This window comes from Palaemon carinicauda, chromosome 26, assembly GCF_036898095.1.
Source record: "Palaemon carinicauda isolate YSFRI2023 chromosome 26, ASM3689809v2, whole genome shotgun sequence".
NCBI lineage: Eukaryota > Metazoa > Arthropoda > Malacostraca > Decapoda > Palaemonidae > Palaemon > Palaemon carinicauda.
The window spans coordinates 1,179,291-1,194,290 of record NC_090750.1 but is presented as its reverse complement, the minus strand read 5'-3'; the positions used below and the strand labels follow the sequence as shown (position 1 = coordinate 1,194,290).

Sequence of the window (15,000 nt, the reverse complement as noted above, 5' to 3'; positions counted from 1 at the left end):
CACAGGAGAAGATGATGGGAATCACAAGGTTCACAGTGCCACAATTTCCTATTGGAAGCACAAGAGTCGAGGAAGGAAATCACACGGTTCACAGTGCCACAATTTCCTATTGGAAGCACAGGAGAAGAGGAAGGAAATCACACGGTTCACAGTGCCACAATTTCCTATTGGAAGCACAAGAGAAGAGGAAGGAAATCACAAGGTTCACAGTGCCACAATTTCCTATTGGAAGCACAAGAGAAGAGAAAGGAAATCACAAGGTTCACAGTGCCACAATTTCCTATTGGAAGCACAAGAGAAGAGAAAGGAAGTCACACGGTTCACAGTGCCACAATTTCCTATTGGAAGCACAGGAGAAGAGGAAGGAAATCACAAGGTTCACAGTGCCACAATTTCCTATTGGAAGCACAGGAGAAGAGGAAGGAAATCACAAGGTTCACAGTGCCACAATTTCCTATTGGAAGCACAGGAGAAGAGGAAGGAAATCACAAGGTTCACAGTACCACAATTTCCTATTGGAAGCACAAGAGTCGAGGAAGGAAATCACACGGTTCACAGTGCCACAATTTCCTATTGGAAGCACAAGAGAAGAGGAAGGAAATCACAAGGTTCACAGTGCCACAATTTCCTATTGGAAGCACAGGAGAAGAGGAAGGAAATCACAAGGTTCACAGTGCCACAATTTCCTATTGGAAGCACAAGAGAAGAGGAAGGAAATCACAAGGTTCACAGTGCCACAATTTCCTATTGGAAGCACAGGAGAAGAGGAAGGAAATCACAAGGTTCACAGTGCCACAATTTCCTATTGGAAGCACAAGAGTCGAGGAAGGAAATCACACGGTTCACAGTGCCACAATTTCCTATTGGAAGCACAAGAGAAGAGGAAGGAAATCACAAGGTTCACAGTGCCACAATTTCCTATTGGAAGCACAGGAGAAGAGGAAGGAAATCACAAGGTTCACAGTGCCACAATTTCCTATTGGAAGCACAGGAGAAGATGATGGGAATCACAAGGTTCACAGTGCCACAATTTCCTATTGGAAGCACAAGAGTCGAGGAAGGAAATCACACGGTTCACAGTGCCACAATTTCCTATTGGAAGCACAAGAGAAGAGAAAGGAAGTCACACGGTTCACAGTGCCACAATTTCCTATTGGAAGCACAGGAGAAGAGGAAGGAAATCACAAGGTTCACAGTGCCACAATTTCCTATTGGAAGCACAAGAGAAGAGAAAGGAAATCACAAGGTTCACAGTGCCACAATTTCCTATTGGAAGCACAAGAGAAGAGAAAGGAAGTCACACGGTTCACAGTGCCACAATTTCCTATTGGAAGCACAGGAGAAGAGGAAGGAAATCACAAGGTTCACGGTGCCACAATTTCCTATTGGAAGCACAGGAGAAGAGGAAGGAAATCACAAGGTTCACAGTGCCACAATTTCCTATTGGAAGCACAAGAGAAGAGGAAGGAAATCACAAGGTTCACAGTGCCACAATTTCCTATTGGAAGCACAGGAGAAGAGGATGGGAATCACAAGGTTCACAGTGCCACAATTTCCCATTGGAAGCACAGGAGAAAAGGAAGGAAATCACAAGGTTCACAGTGCCACTATTTCCTATTGGAAGCACAAGAGAAGAGGAAGGAAATCACAAGGTTCACAGTGCCACAATTTCCTATTGGAAGCACAAGAGAAGAGGAAGGAAATCACAAGGTTCACAGTGCCACAATTTCCTATTGGAAGCACAAGAGAAGAGGAAGGAAATCACAAGGTTCACAGTGCCACAATTTCCTATTGGAAGCACAAGAGAAGAGGAAGGAAATCACAAGGTTCACAGTGCCACAATTTCCTATTGGAAGCACAAGAGAAGAGGAAGGAAATCACAAGGTTCACAGTGCCACAATTTCCTATTGGAAGCACAGGAGAAGAGGAAGGAAATCACAAGGTTCACAGTGCCACAATTTCCTATTGGAAGCACAGGAGAAGAGGAAGGAAATCACAAGGTTCACAGTGCCACAATTTCCTATTGGAAGCACAGGAGAAGAGGATGGGAATCACAAGGTTCACAGTGCCACAATTTCCTATTGGAAGCACAGGAGAAGAGGAAGGAAATCACAAGGTTCACAGTGCCACAATTTCCTATTGGAAGCACAGGAGAAGAGGAAGGAAATCACAAGGTTCACAGTGCCACAATTTCCTATTGGAAGCACAGGAGAAGAGGAAGGAAATCACAAGGTTCACAGTGCCACTATTTCCTATTGGAAGCACAAGAGAAGAGGAAGGAAATCACAAGGTTCACAGTGCCACAATTTCCTATTGGAAGCACAAGAGAAGAGGAAGGAAATCACACGGTTCACAGTGCCACAATTTCCTATTGGAAGCACAAGAGAAGAGGAAGGAAATCACACGGTTCACAGTGCCACAATTTCCTATTGGAAGCACAAGAGAAGAGGAAGGAAATCACAAGGTTCACAGTGCCACAATTTCCTATTGGAAGCACAAGAGAAGAGGAAGGAAATCACAAGGTTCACAGTGCCACAATTTCCTATTGGAAGCACAGTAGAAGAGGAAGGAAATCACAAGGTTCACAGTGCCACAATTTCCTATTGGAAGCACAGGAGAAGAGGAAGGAAATCACAAGGTTCACAGTGCCACAATTTCCTATTGGAAGCACAGGAGAAGAGGAAGGAAATCACAAGGTTCACAGTGCCACAATTTCCTATTGGAAGCACAGGAGAAGAGGAAGGAAAACACAAGGTTCACAGTGCCACAATTTCCTATTGGAAGCACAGGAGAAGAGGAAGGAAATCACAAGGTTCACAGTGCCACAATTTCCTATTGGAAGCACAAGAGTCGAGGAAGGAAATCACACGGTTCACAGTGCCAAAATTTCCTATTGGAAGCACAAGAGAAGAGAAAGGAAGTCACACGGTTCACAGTGCCACAATTTCCTATTGGAAGCACAGGAGAAGAGGAAGGAAATCACAAGGTTCACAGTGCCACAATTTCCTATTGGAAGCACAGGAGAAGAGGAAGGAAATCACAAGGTTCACAGTGCCACAATTTCCTATTGGAAGCACAGGAGAAGAGGAAGGAAATCACAAGGTTCACAGTGCCACAATTTCCTATTGGAAGCACAAGAGAAGAGGAAGGAAATCACAAGGTTCACAGTGCCACAATTTCCTATTGGAAGCACAGGAGAAGAGGAAGGAAATCACAAGGTTCACAGTGCCACAATTTCCTATTGGAAGCACAGGAGAAGAGGAAGGAAATCACAAGGTTCACAGTGCCACAATTTCCTATTGGAAGCACAAGAGAAGAGGAAGGAAATCACAAGGTTCACAGTGCCACAATTTCCTATTGGAAGCACAGGAGAAGAGGAAGGAAATCACAAGGTTCACAGTGCCACAATTTCCTATTGGAAGCACAAGAGAAGAGGAAGGAAATCACAAGGTTCACAGTGCCACAATTTCCTATTGGAAGCACAGGAGAAGAGGAAGGAAATCACAAGGTTCACAGCGCCACAATTTCCTATTGGAAGCACAAGAGAAGAGAAAGGAAATCACAAGGTTCACAGCGCCACAATTTCCTATTGGAAGCACAAGAGAAGAGAAAGGAAATCACAAGGTTCACAGCGCCACAATTTCCTATTGGAAGCACAGGAGAAGAGGAAGGAAATCACAAGGTTCACAGCGCCACAATTTCCTATTGGAAGCACAGGAGAAGAGGAAGGAAATCACAAGGTTCACCGCGCCACAATTTCCTATTGGAAGCACAAGAGAAGAGGAAGGAAATCACAAGGTTCACAGTGCCACAATTTCCTATTGGAAGCACAGGAGAAGAGGATGGGAATCACAAGGTTCACAGTGCCACAATTTCCTATTGGAAGCACAGGAGAAGAGGAAGGAAATCACAAGGTTCACAGTGCCACAATTTCCTATTGGAAGCACAAGAGAAGAGGAAGGAAATCACAAGGTTCACAGTGCCACAATTGCCTATTGGAAGCACAGGAGAAGAGGAAGGAAATCACAAGGTTCACAGTGCCACAATTTCCTATTGGAAGCACAAGAGTCGAGGAAGGAAATCACACGGTTCACAGTGCCACAATTTCCTATTGGAAGCACAAGAGTCGAGGAAGGAAATCACAAGGTTCACAGTGCCACAATTTCCTATTGGAAGCACAAGAGAAGAGGAAGGAAATCACACGGTTCACAGTGCCACAATTTCCTATTGGAAGCACAAGAGAAGAGGAAGGAAATCACACGGTTCACAGTGCCACAATTTCCTATTGGAAGCACAAGAGAAGAGGAAGGAAATCACACGGTTCACAGTGCCACAATTTCCTATTGGAAGCACAAGAGAAGAGGAAGGAAATCACATGGTTCACAGTGCCACAATTTCCTATTGGAAGCACAAGAGAAGAGAAAGGAAGTCACACGGTTCACAGTGCCACAATTTCCTATTGGAAGCACAGGAGAAGAGGAAGGAAATCACACGGTTCACAGTGTCACAATTTCCTATTGGAAGCACAGGAGAAGAGGAAGGAAATCACAAGGTTCACAGTGCCACAATTTCCTATTGGAAGCACAGGAGAGGAGGAAGGAAATCACAAGGTTCACAGTGCCACAATTTCCTATTGGAAGCACAAGAGAAGAGGAAGGAAATCACAAGGTTCACAGTGCCACAATTTCCTATTGGAAGCACAGGAGAAGAGGAAGGAAATCACAAGGTTCACAGTGCCACAATTTCCTATTGGAAGCACAAGAGAAGAGGAAGGAAATCACACGGTTCACAGTGCCACAATTTCCTATTGGAAGCACAAGAGAAGAGGAAGGAAATCACACGGTTCACAGTGCCACAATTTCCTATTGGAAGCACAAGAGAAGAGGAAGGAAATCACAAGGTTCACAGTGCCACAATTTCCTATTGGAAGCACAGGAGAAGAGGAAGGAAATCACAAGGTTCACAGTGCCACAATTTCCTATTGGAAGCACAGGAGAAGAGGAAGGAAATCACAAGGTTCACAGTGCCACAATTTCCTATTGGAAGCACAAGAGAAGAGGAAGGAAATCACACGGTTCACAGTGCCACAATTTCCTATTGGAAGCACAAGAGAAGAGGAAGGAAATCACAAGGTTCACAGTGCCACAATTTCCTATTGGAAGCACAGGAGAAGAGGAAGGAAATCACAAGGTTCACAGTGCCACAATTTCCTATTGGAAGCACAAGAGAAGAGGAAGGAAATCACAAGGTTCACAGTGCCACAATTTCCTATTGGAAGCAAAAGAGCAGAGGAAGGAAATCACAAGGTTCACGGTGCCACAATTTCCTATTGGAAGCACAAGAGAAGAGGAAGGAAATCACAAGGTTCACAGTGCCACAATTTCCTATTGGAAGCAAAAGAGCAGAGGAAGGAAATCCCAAGGTTCACAGTGCCACAATTTCCTATTGGAAGCACAGGAGAAGAGGAAGGAAATCACAAGGTTCACAGTGCCACAATTTCCTATTGGAAGCACAGGAGAAGAGGAAGGAAATCACAAGGTTCACAGTGCCACAATTTCCTATTGGAAGCACAAGAGTCGAGGAAGGAAATCACACGGTTCACAGTGCCACTATTGGAAGCACAAGAGCAGAGGAAGGAAATCACACGGTTCACAGTGCCACAATTTCCTATTGGAAGCACAAGAGAAGAGAAAGGAAATCACAAGGTTCACAGTGCCACAATTTCCTATTGGAAGCACAAGAGCAGAGGAAGGAAATCACAAGGTTCACAGTGCCACAATTTCCTATTGGAAGCACAAGAGCAGAGGAAGGAAATCACACGGTTCACAGTGCCACAATTTCCTATTGGAAGCACAAGAGAAGAGGAAGGAAATCACACGGTTCACAGTGCCACAATTTCCTATTGGAAGCACAAGAGAAGAGGAAGGAAATCACAAGGTTCACAGTGCCACAATTTCCTATTGGAAGCACAAGAGAAGAGGAAGGAAATCACAAGGTTCACAGTGCCACAATTTCCTATTGGAAGCACAGGAGAAGAGGAAGGAAATTACAAGGTTCACAGTGCCACAATTTCCTATTGGAAGCACAGGAGAAGAGGAAGGAAATCACAAGGTTCACAGTGCCACAATTTCCTATTGGAAGCACAAGAGAAGAGGAAGGAAATCACAAGGTTCACAGTGCCACAATTTCCTATTGGAAGCACAAGAGAAGAGGAAGGAAATTACAAGGTTCACAGTGCCACAATTTCCTATTGGAAGCACAGGAGAAGAGGAAGGAAATTACAAGGTTCACAGTGCCACAATTTCCTATTGGAAGCACAGGAGAAGAGGAAGGAAATCACACGGTTCACAGTGCCACAATTTCCTATTGGAAGCACAGGAGAAGAGGAAGGAAGTCACACGGTTCACAGTGCCACAATTTCCTATTGGAAGCACAGGAGAAGAGGAAGGAAATCACACGGTTCACAGTGCCACAATTTCCTATTGGAAGCACAAGAGAAGAGGAAGGAAATCACAAGGTTCACAGTGCCACAATTTCCTATTGGAAGCACAAGAGAAGAGAAAGGAAATCACACGGTTCACAGTGCCACAATTTCCTATTGGAAGCACAAGAGAAGAGGAAGGAAATCACACGGTTCACAGTGCCACAATTTCCTATTGGAAGCACAGGAGAAGAGGAAGGAAATCACACGGTTCACAGTGCCACAATTTCCTAATGGAAGCACAGGAGAAGAGGAAGGAAATCACACGGTTCACAGTGCCACAATTTCCTATTGGAAGCACAAGAGTCGAGGAAGGAAATCACACGGTTCACAGTGCCACAATTTCCTATTGGAAGCACAGGAGAAGAGGAAGGAAATCACACGGTTCACAGTGCCACAATTTCCTAATGGAAGCACAGGAGAAGAGGAAGGAAATCACACGGTTCACAGTGCCACAATTTCCTATTGGAAGCACAGGAGAAGAGGAAGGAAATCACACGGTTCACAGTGCCACAATTTCCTATTGGAAGCACAAGAGCAGAGGAAGGAAATCACAAGGTTCACAGTGCCACAATTTCCTATTGGAAGCACAAGAGCAGAGGAAGGAAATCACAAGGTTCACAGTGCCACAATTTCCTATTGGAAGCACAAGAGCAGAGGAAGGAAATCACAAGGTTCACAGTGCCACAATTTCCTATTGGAAGCACAAGAGCAGAGGAAGGAAATCACAAGGTTCACAGTGCCACAATTTCCTATTGGAAGCAAGAGAGAAGAGGAAGGAAATCACAAGGTTCACAGTGCCACAATTTCCTATTGGAAGCACAGGAGAAGAGGAAGGAAATCACACGGTTCACAGTGCCACAATTTCCTATTGGAAGCACAGGAGAAGAGGAAGGAAATCACACGGTTCACAGTGCCACAATTTCCTATTGGAAGCACAGGAGAAGAGGAAGGAAATCACACGGTTCACAGTGCCACAATTTCCTATTGGAAGCACAGGAGAAGAGGAAGGAAATCACACGGTTCACAGTGCCACAATTTCCTATTGGAAGCACAGGAGAAGAGGAAGGAAATCACACGGTTCACAGTGCCACAATTTCCTATTGGAAGCACAGGAGAAGAGGAAGGAAATCACACGGTTCACAGTGCCACAATTTCCTATTGGAAGCACAGGAGAAGAGGAAGGAAATCACACGGTTCACAGTGCCACAATTTCCTAATGGAAGCACAGGAGAAGAGGAAGGAAATCACACGGTTCACAGTGCCACAATTTCCTATTGGAAGCACAGGAGAAGAGGAAGGAAATCACACGGTTCACAGTGCCACAATTTCCTATTGGAAGCACAGGAGAAGAGGAAGGAAATCACACGGTTCACAGTGCCACAATTTCCTATTGGAAGCACAAGAGACGAGGAAGGAAATCACACGGTTCACAGTGCCACAATTTCCTATTGGAAGCACAAGAGACGAGGAAGGAAATCACAAGGTTCACAGTGCCACAATTTCCTATTGGAAGCACAAGAGAAGAGGAAGGAAATCACAAGGTTCACAGTGCCACAATTTCCTATTGGAAGCACAGGAGAAGAGGAAGGAAATCACACGGTTCACAGTGCCACAATTTCCTATTGGAAGCACAGGAGAAGAGGAAGGAAATCACAAGGTTCACAGAGTCAAAATTTCCTATTGGAAGCATAAGAGAAGAGGAAGAAGAATTTTGCTTAACGTTACTTTATCTCTTGTATCATCAATAAAACTATTAATTAAAAATTCAGCATAACAACAAAAATCTTGCAAACAAACACTTGACTTACTGCATGGTGCTGCTCATGTTGAAGTTCAAGACATCGTCGTTGTTGACGTTATGAAATAAAAGATGGTTTTACAATAGATAATATTTCACTTTCTTAAAAATAGGATTCTTTGAAAGGTTTGAGAAAACCGAATAAATCTTAGCGACTCTATAAAACAATATCTGCTAAAAGGTAATACGAAGTTTGTATATCCATTCAATGTTGCAAAATGAAAATCTTCCATTTTACCTGAAGCAGTGACAGTACAGGAGAAGCCCTTCCTCCTTTTTTTACTGCTGCTGGTTCTGAAGTAAACCTTCATGTTGTTATCGTCGATTGTTTTTGTGAGTTTGGACCGTCTTCTGCAGAACCTAGAGATTTGAGAAAACAAATCAGGTTCTCGTACATGGCTAGGACAGATCGCTAACTTACTATAATCATATTTATTTCACACTAAAACAGAAAGACATTTTTTTGGGGAGGGGGATAAAAATGGTGGATTTTTGTGATTTAATGTTGTTACTGTTCTATTCTAATATTTCTTTACTTCTCCTATTTTTTCTGGATATTTTATAAGATTAGTTCATTGTAATGAATTTTTTTTACATACTCTTGCAGTGTGAAAAGAGTATCACCGTTGTCAAAAGGGTTACTATTATCATCATCATCATCATCATTATTATTATTATTATTATTATTATTATTATTATTATTATTATTATTATTATTAGCTAAGCTAGAATCTTAGTCAGAAAAGCAGGATGCTATAAGCCGAAGGGTTCCAACAGGGAAAAATAGGCCAGGGAAGAAAGAAAATAAAAAAATCATAAAAGAAGTAATGAAAAATAGAAATAAAAAATATTTGAAAAGAGTAACAACATTAAATAAATCTATCACATATAAACTGTAAAACCTTAGAAAATACGAGAGTAAGAGAAATAAGATGAAACAGATTTCGAAACTGATCAAGGTTATCAATGCCTTCTGTTTATGATTTATATTATTGAAAGTGAAAACTTTCTGAACAAACTTTCTGTGTATAGTTCCATTAACTATGGAATATCTAAAAAATTATATGTTCTCTTATAATTAATCTGTATTCTCCTTATTCTTTATCATCGTTTGAGTGTCTGATGTTAGAGGAAATATAACGAGAGAGTTGTACAAAAATCATTAAATTTTTTAATTTTCCAAGATAAAGATAATACTTTTAGAGTTCAATTCGAGTTCAAAATTGCACCAACTGTAGTAAGGCCTACGAAATTCATATGATAATTCACATCTAACAAAGTTGTAACGAAAAGCAGTAATAGAAAACCAATCGGTTATGATAACATTGTTGTTTCAGCTTACTAATTACCTCTCACTGTAGCCCCCACCAGTAATTCTGAGGGAGGACTGTTTGCAGGCTCTCAGTTGGAACAGTCCACAGGAAATGGTCAGCGTCGAGTTAGCATCAATTGCCTGCAAAAGGTCTTCAAATGAATGGACCTGCCACAAATTTAGTATTCACCAGTACATATACACACACACACACACACACACACACATATATATATATATATATATATATATATATATATATATATATATATATGTATGTATATGTATACGTATATATATATATATATATATATATATATATATATATATATATATATATATATATATATATATATATATATATATGTGTGTGTGTGTGTATATGTATATATATAAATATATATATACATATATATATATATACAATATATATATATATATATATATATATATATATATATAAATATATATATATATATATATATATATACATATATATGTATACGTATATATATAAATAAATATATATATATATATATATATATATATATATATATATATATATATATGTATATATATATATATATATATATATATATATATATATATATATATATATATATATATATATATATATATATATATATATATACTAGACAATGTCTTAGTGGCGTCTGAAAAACGAAGATAATTTCTCTCCGGAAGGACAGTCCTGCAGATAATTCTCAGGATAACAGCAGAAATACATTTACTTTTATTGTTCGACATCAAACAATAAATGGAGAGAAGTATATATATATATATATATATATATATATATATATATATATAAATATATATATATATATATATATATATATATATATATATATATATATATATATATATATATATATATAATGAATTAATGGTGTCTTGGTGGCGTTCATAAATCAAAAATAGTTTCTCTGGGGAAAGCTTGTCCTCCAGATAGTTTTCAGAATAACAGGGAAACGTTTTTCAGTTTCTTCATTTATGATTTGATATCGACACTTTTATACTTTAACATGAAGGGTGTGTGGGTGAGAATTCTCATACAAAAATATTTAGAAACTCTGAAACTAATTAGTTTAAATTGATAAAGGAAAACTTTAGATTCTTTGAAATATACAGAGAGAGAGAGAGAGAGAGAGAGAGAGAGAGAGAGAGAGAGAGAGAGAGAGAGAGAGAGAGAGAGAGAGAGAGAGAGAGAGAGAGAGAGAGTTATTTGCCATTACTAAGAACAAGTTATCTTCCCTTCAGCACGCCAAAATACGGAAGAAAACTTGTGATGTATCAACTTGCATCAGTTTGATTAAACGAAGAAAGCTAGAGTTTATTTCTGCCAGATTTAGAGACACCAGTCTATTATAAATCAAAGCTTTAATGATGGCAATAATAATTGTATCAAACAACAGACATTTTGTTCGAGCAAACCTGAAAAGTCCATCGGCAGTCTTCCTTCTTAAGATATTTGCCATTGAGCCTCTTCGATTTGATAGCGACACTCTCGCCTCTGTCCAGTCTGTGTGTTTGACCACACTTGGCATAATTGCTTTCTGCAAACCAAGAATTCCCAGTAAGACAATATAAGTTTAAAAAGGGAAATTTCAAGAATACATTTAAAATCCTTATTATTATTATTATTATTATTATTATTATTATTATTATTATTATTATTATTATTATTATTATTATTATTATTATTATTACTTCAAAGGCTACAATCATAGTTGAAAAAGCTGGATGCTATAAGCCCAGGGGCTCCAACAAGGAAAAGAGCCCCGTGAGGAAAGGAAATGAGGAAAAATGAAATAAGAGCAATAAAACATTAAGATAAATATTTCCTATATGAACTATAAAAACTTAGAAAAAAAAACAAGAAGAGAAAAAAAAATAGAATAATGTGGCTGAGTGTATCCTCAAACAAAAGAACTCTAACCCAAGAGAGTGGAAGACCAATGTACAAAGGCTATGGCACTACCCAAGACTAGAGAACAATGGTTTGATTTTGGAGTGTCCTTCTCCTAGAAGAGCTGCTTACTATAGCTAAATAGTCTCTTCTATCCTTACCAAGAGGAAAGAAGCCACTGAACAAAGAGGAATTGTTTTCAACAAATTAAATTCGTAGTACTAAAAGTAAAGAGTTTTTTCACAGTAAAAATGATATAATTATGCAGGATAAATCTTATGAAAACGTTTATAAGGACCTTGTTCATCATTTAGCTGTTCAATGGGAGATTCAAGAAAACGTTTATAAGTACCTTGTTCATCATTTAGCTGTTCAATGGGAGATTCAAGATTTCGTGGCTCGTGAATCCACTTGGGTTGAACTGAAGAACCATCTTCGAATAATGGATCCAAGATCAATCTGAAATAAGGAAATCATGGAATCAAATCAAATGGAAACATATTTCTAATCTAGATTGCATACAGATCCTTTTGTCCTGTCAATCTTGATTTTCAATATTATAAAAGTAATCTAAAACATATTTCTCTTTTGGAAAAAAAGAGATCCAGTTTAGTTTTTATTTTTAGCCTTAATTTTTTCTTAATGTATTTTTCCTATTGTTTATTTTTTTACTATTATTAATGTTTTTATTGTATCGTCAAGACATGTTAGGACGAGGTGATATTATTATTATTATTATTATTATTATTATTATTATTATTATTATTATTATTATTAGCTAAGCAACCACACTTCTTGGAAAAACTAGACGCTATAAGCCCAAGGGCTCAAAAAGGAAAAAATAGCATATCGAGTTAAGGAATTAAGGAAATAAATAAACTATGTAAGAAATAATGAACAAGTGAGATATTTTAAGAACAAAAACAACATTAAAATAGATCTTCCAGATATAAACTATGAAAACTTCAAAATAAACTAGAGAAGAGAAATAAGAAAGAATAGCGTGCCCGAGTGTACCCTTAAGCAAGAGAACTCTTCCCCAAGACATTGGAAGACCATGGTATAGAGGTTATGGCACTACCCAAGATTAGAGAGTAATGATTTGATTTTAGAGTGTCCTCCTAGAAGAGCTGCTTACCATAGCTAGAAAGTCTCTTCTACACTTACCAGGAGGAAAGTAGCCACTGGACAATTACAGTACAGTAGTGAACTACTTGAGTGAATAATGGCTGGGTAATCTTAGTGTTGCCAGGTGTATGCGGACAGAGGAGAATGTGTAAAATATAAGCCAGAATATAGGCAAAGAAAAAACTATCCATAACCAGAGAGAGGGATCCAATGTATTACTGTCTGGCAGGTCAAAGGACCCAGCAGCTCTCTAGGGGCATATTGTTTACCAAAAGCTCTCAATCCCATGTTTACCCTTCTTTTAATTTCGGTCTCGTGTCCTGGGAAAACACTCACTGTCTACCCTAAGTATGTATATTCATTAACAATTTCTAGAGGTTCTTACATAACCCTTATTTGCTGTCTCTACATTTTCATTGAACATTGTCTTAGTTTTACTCATATTCATTTTCAGTCCTACATTTCTTCTTTTTTCTTTTTTATTCAAATCTTTTATCATCTTTTTTAATTGCTCCCATAATTCACTAAACACATCTATGAAATCTGCAAATCTCCAGGTATTCTCCCCTATTATTAATTGCTACATTTTCCCAATTTAAATTCTTCAGACCTTCTTCTAGGCGTACTGTGGTCAAGCAAACAAAAGATACTTACGCTTCATCTCCATTCGAGGTGGGAGTGGAACTGGTGCACAAGAAGCCCTGTCAAATAAAAGTGGTCTTAGTAGTCTGATTACTTAGAAAGAAATATATGTGACTTTCCACAAGGCCATTATATGCCCGGAGGAATCTTTAAGGTCAACAGAACAAAAAAAAAAAATAACGGTATTTTGGAAAACGTGATTTATTAAAGGGGACCCATGATGACTCATTTTGCTAAACTAAACATATCTATTTTGTATAGAATGTTTATTATCATCATCATCATCATCATCATCATCACCATTATCATCATCAGCATCATCATTATTATTATTATTATTATTATTATTATTATTAGTGAAGCTATAACCCTAGTTGGAAAAGCAGGATTTTCCAACAGGGAAAGTAGCCTAGTGAGAACAAGGAAATAAGGACAAAATAAACTACATATGACGAGAAATGAAAGAAATAATTCATGCTATTTGAATTAAGATCAGTAACAACGTTGAAGTAGATCAGTCATATAAAAACTATAGAACGAGATAAGCAAACAATACTCGAAACTAGACAGAAAGAAAGAATTAAAACATGTTTTCATAATGGACTGATTACCGAAATTCTTAAAAGACTTTCTCAATGAGCCAATTCATTTTGTTGTAAAGGAAGAAGAAAAAGATAGCATGTTTCTCAAGAAGTCAATTTGTTATCAATATCACACCTAAAAGAAACATCAATGCTGAGATCCGGATGTTGAGGAGCCACTATCCTTGATCTACTTACAATCATACTTTGAGTTTTGTTAGGATTCAACTTCATGCCCCATTATTTGCACCATGCACTAATTTTAGCTAGATCTGTATTAAGGGATTCAGCAACGTCATATCTACATTCAGGAGATGGAATTGATGCAAAGAGAGTAACATCATCTGCATATGCAACAAGCTTGTTTTCTAGGCAGGGCCAGCATCAGATGAGTCTTGCATGTGGTTGATATGGAGATCATTTTTTATATGTCCTTATCAAAGGAAAATATCTATGGAAAATCGGTAAAAGCTAAAAGGTTTCAATTTGAGAGTCGAGTACATATGAACACACACACACATTATATATAAATATTATATATATATATATATATATATATATATATATATATATATATATATAGATATATATATATATATATATATATATATATATATATATATATATATATATACACATTTATATAGATGTATATATATATATATATATATATATATATATATATATATATTTATATATATATATATATATTCATATGTATATATACATATACACATATATATATATGTATGTATATATACATACATACATACATATATATATATATATATATGTGTATTTATATACACAAACATATATATATGTATATATACATACTTATATATGTGTGTATATATGCATACATGTATATATATGTATATATGTATTTATATATATATATATTTATATATATATATATATATATATATATATATATATATATATTGTATATATATAAATATATATATATATATATATACATGTAAATATATATATATATATATATATATATATATATATATAATATTTACATACATATATATATATATATATATATATATATATATATATAATATTTACATACATATATCTATATATATATATATATATATATATATATATATA

At 37.2% G+C, this 15,000-nt stretch overlaps 2 protein-coding genes across 3 annotated transcripts in view; one reads left to right on the top strand and one right to left on the bottom strand.

Moving 5' to 3' along the window:
- The window catches only part of LOC137619443 (clotting factor G beta subunit-like), a 22,623-nt gene extending 9,683 nt beyond the window's left edge, over window positions 1–12,940 (bottom strand). The window contains exons 1-6 of the mRNA XM_068349502.1: window positions 12,922–12,940; window positions 12,317–12,335; window positions 11,877–11,983; window positions 11,050–11,171; window positions 9,632–9,735; window positions 8,521–8,642 (exon numbers count right to left, since the gene is read on the bottom strand). Of these exons, the coding sequence (XP_068205603.1) occupies window positions 8,521–8,642; window positions 9,632–9,735; window positions 11,050–11,171; window positions 11,877–11,983; window positions 12,317–12,335; window positions 12,922–12,940 (493 nt within the window). The remainder of the gene's footprint in view (window positions 1–8,520; window positions 8,643–9,631; window positions 9,736–11,049; window positions 11,172–11,876; window positions 11,984–12,316; window positions 12,336–12,921) is intronic.
- LOC137619466 (zinc finger protein 501-like) overlaps window positions 1–15,000 on the top strand; it is a 572,135-nt gene that overhangs the window by 91,881 nt on the left and 465,254 nt on the right. The gene's annotated exons all lie outside the window — the stretch shown is intronic.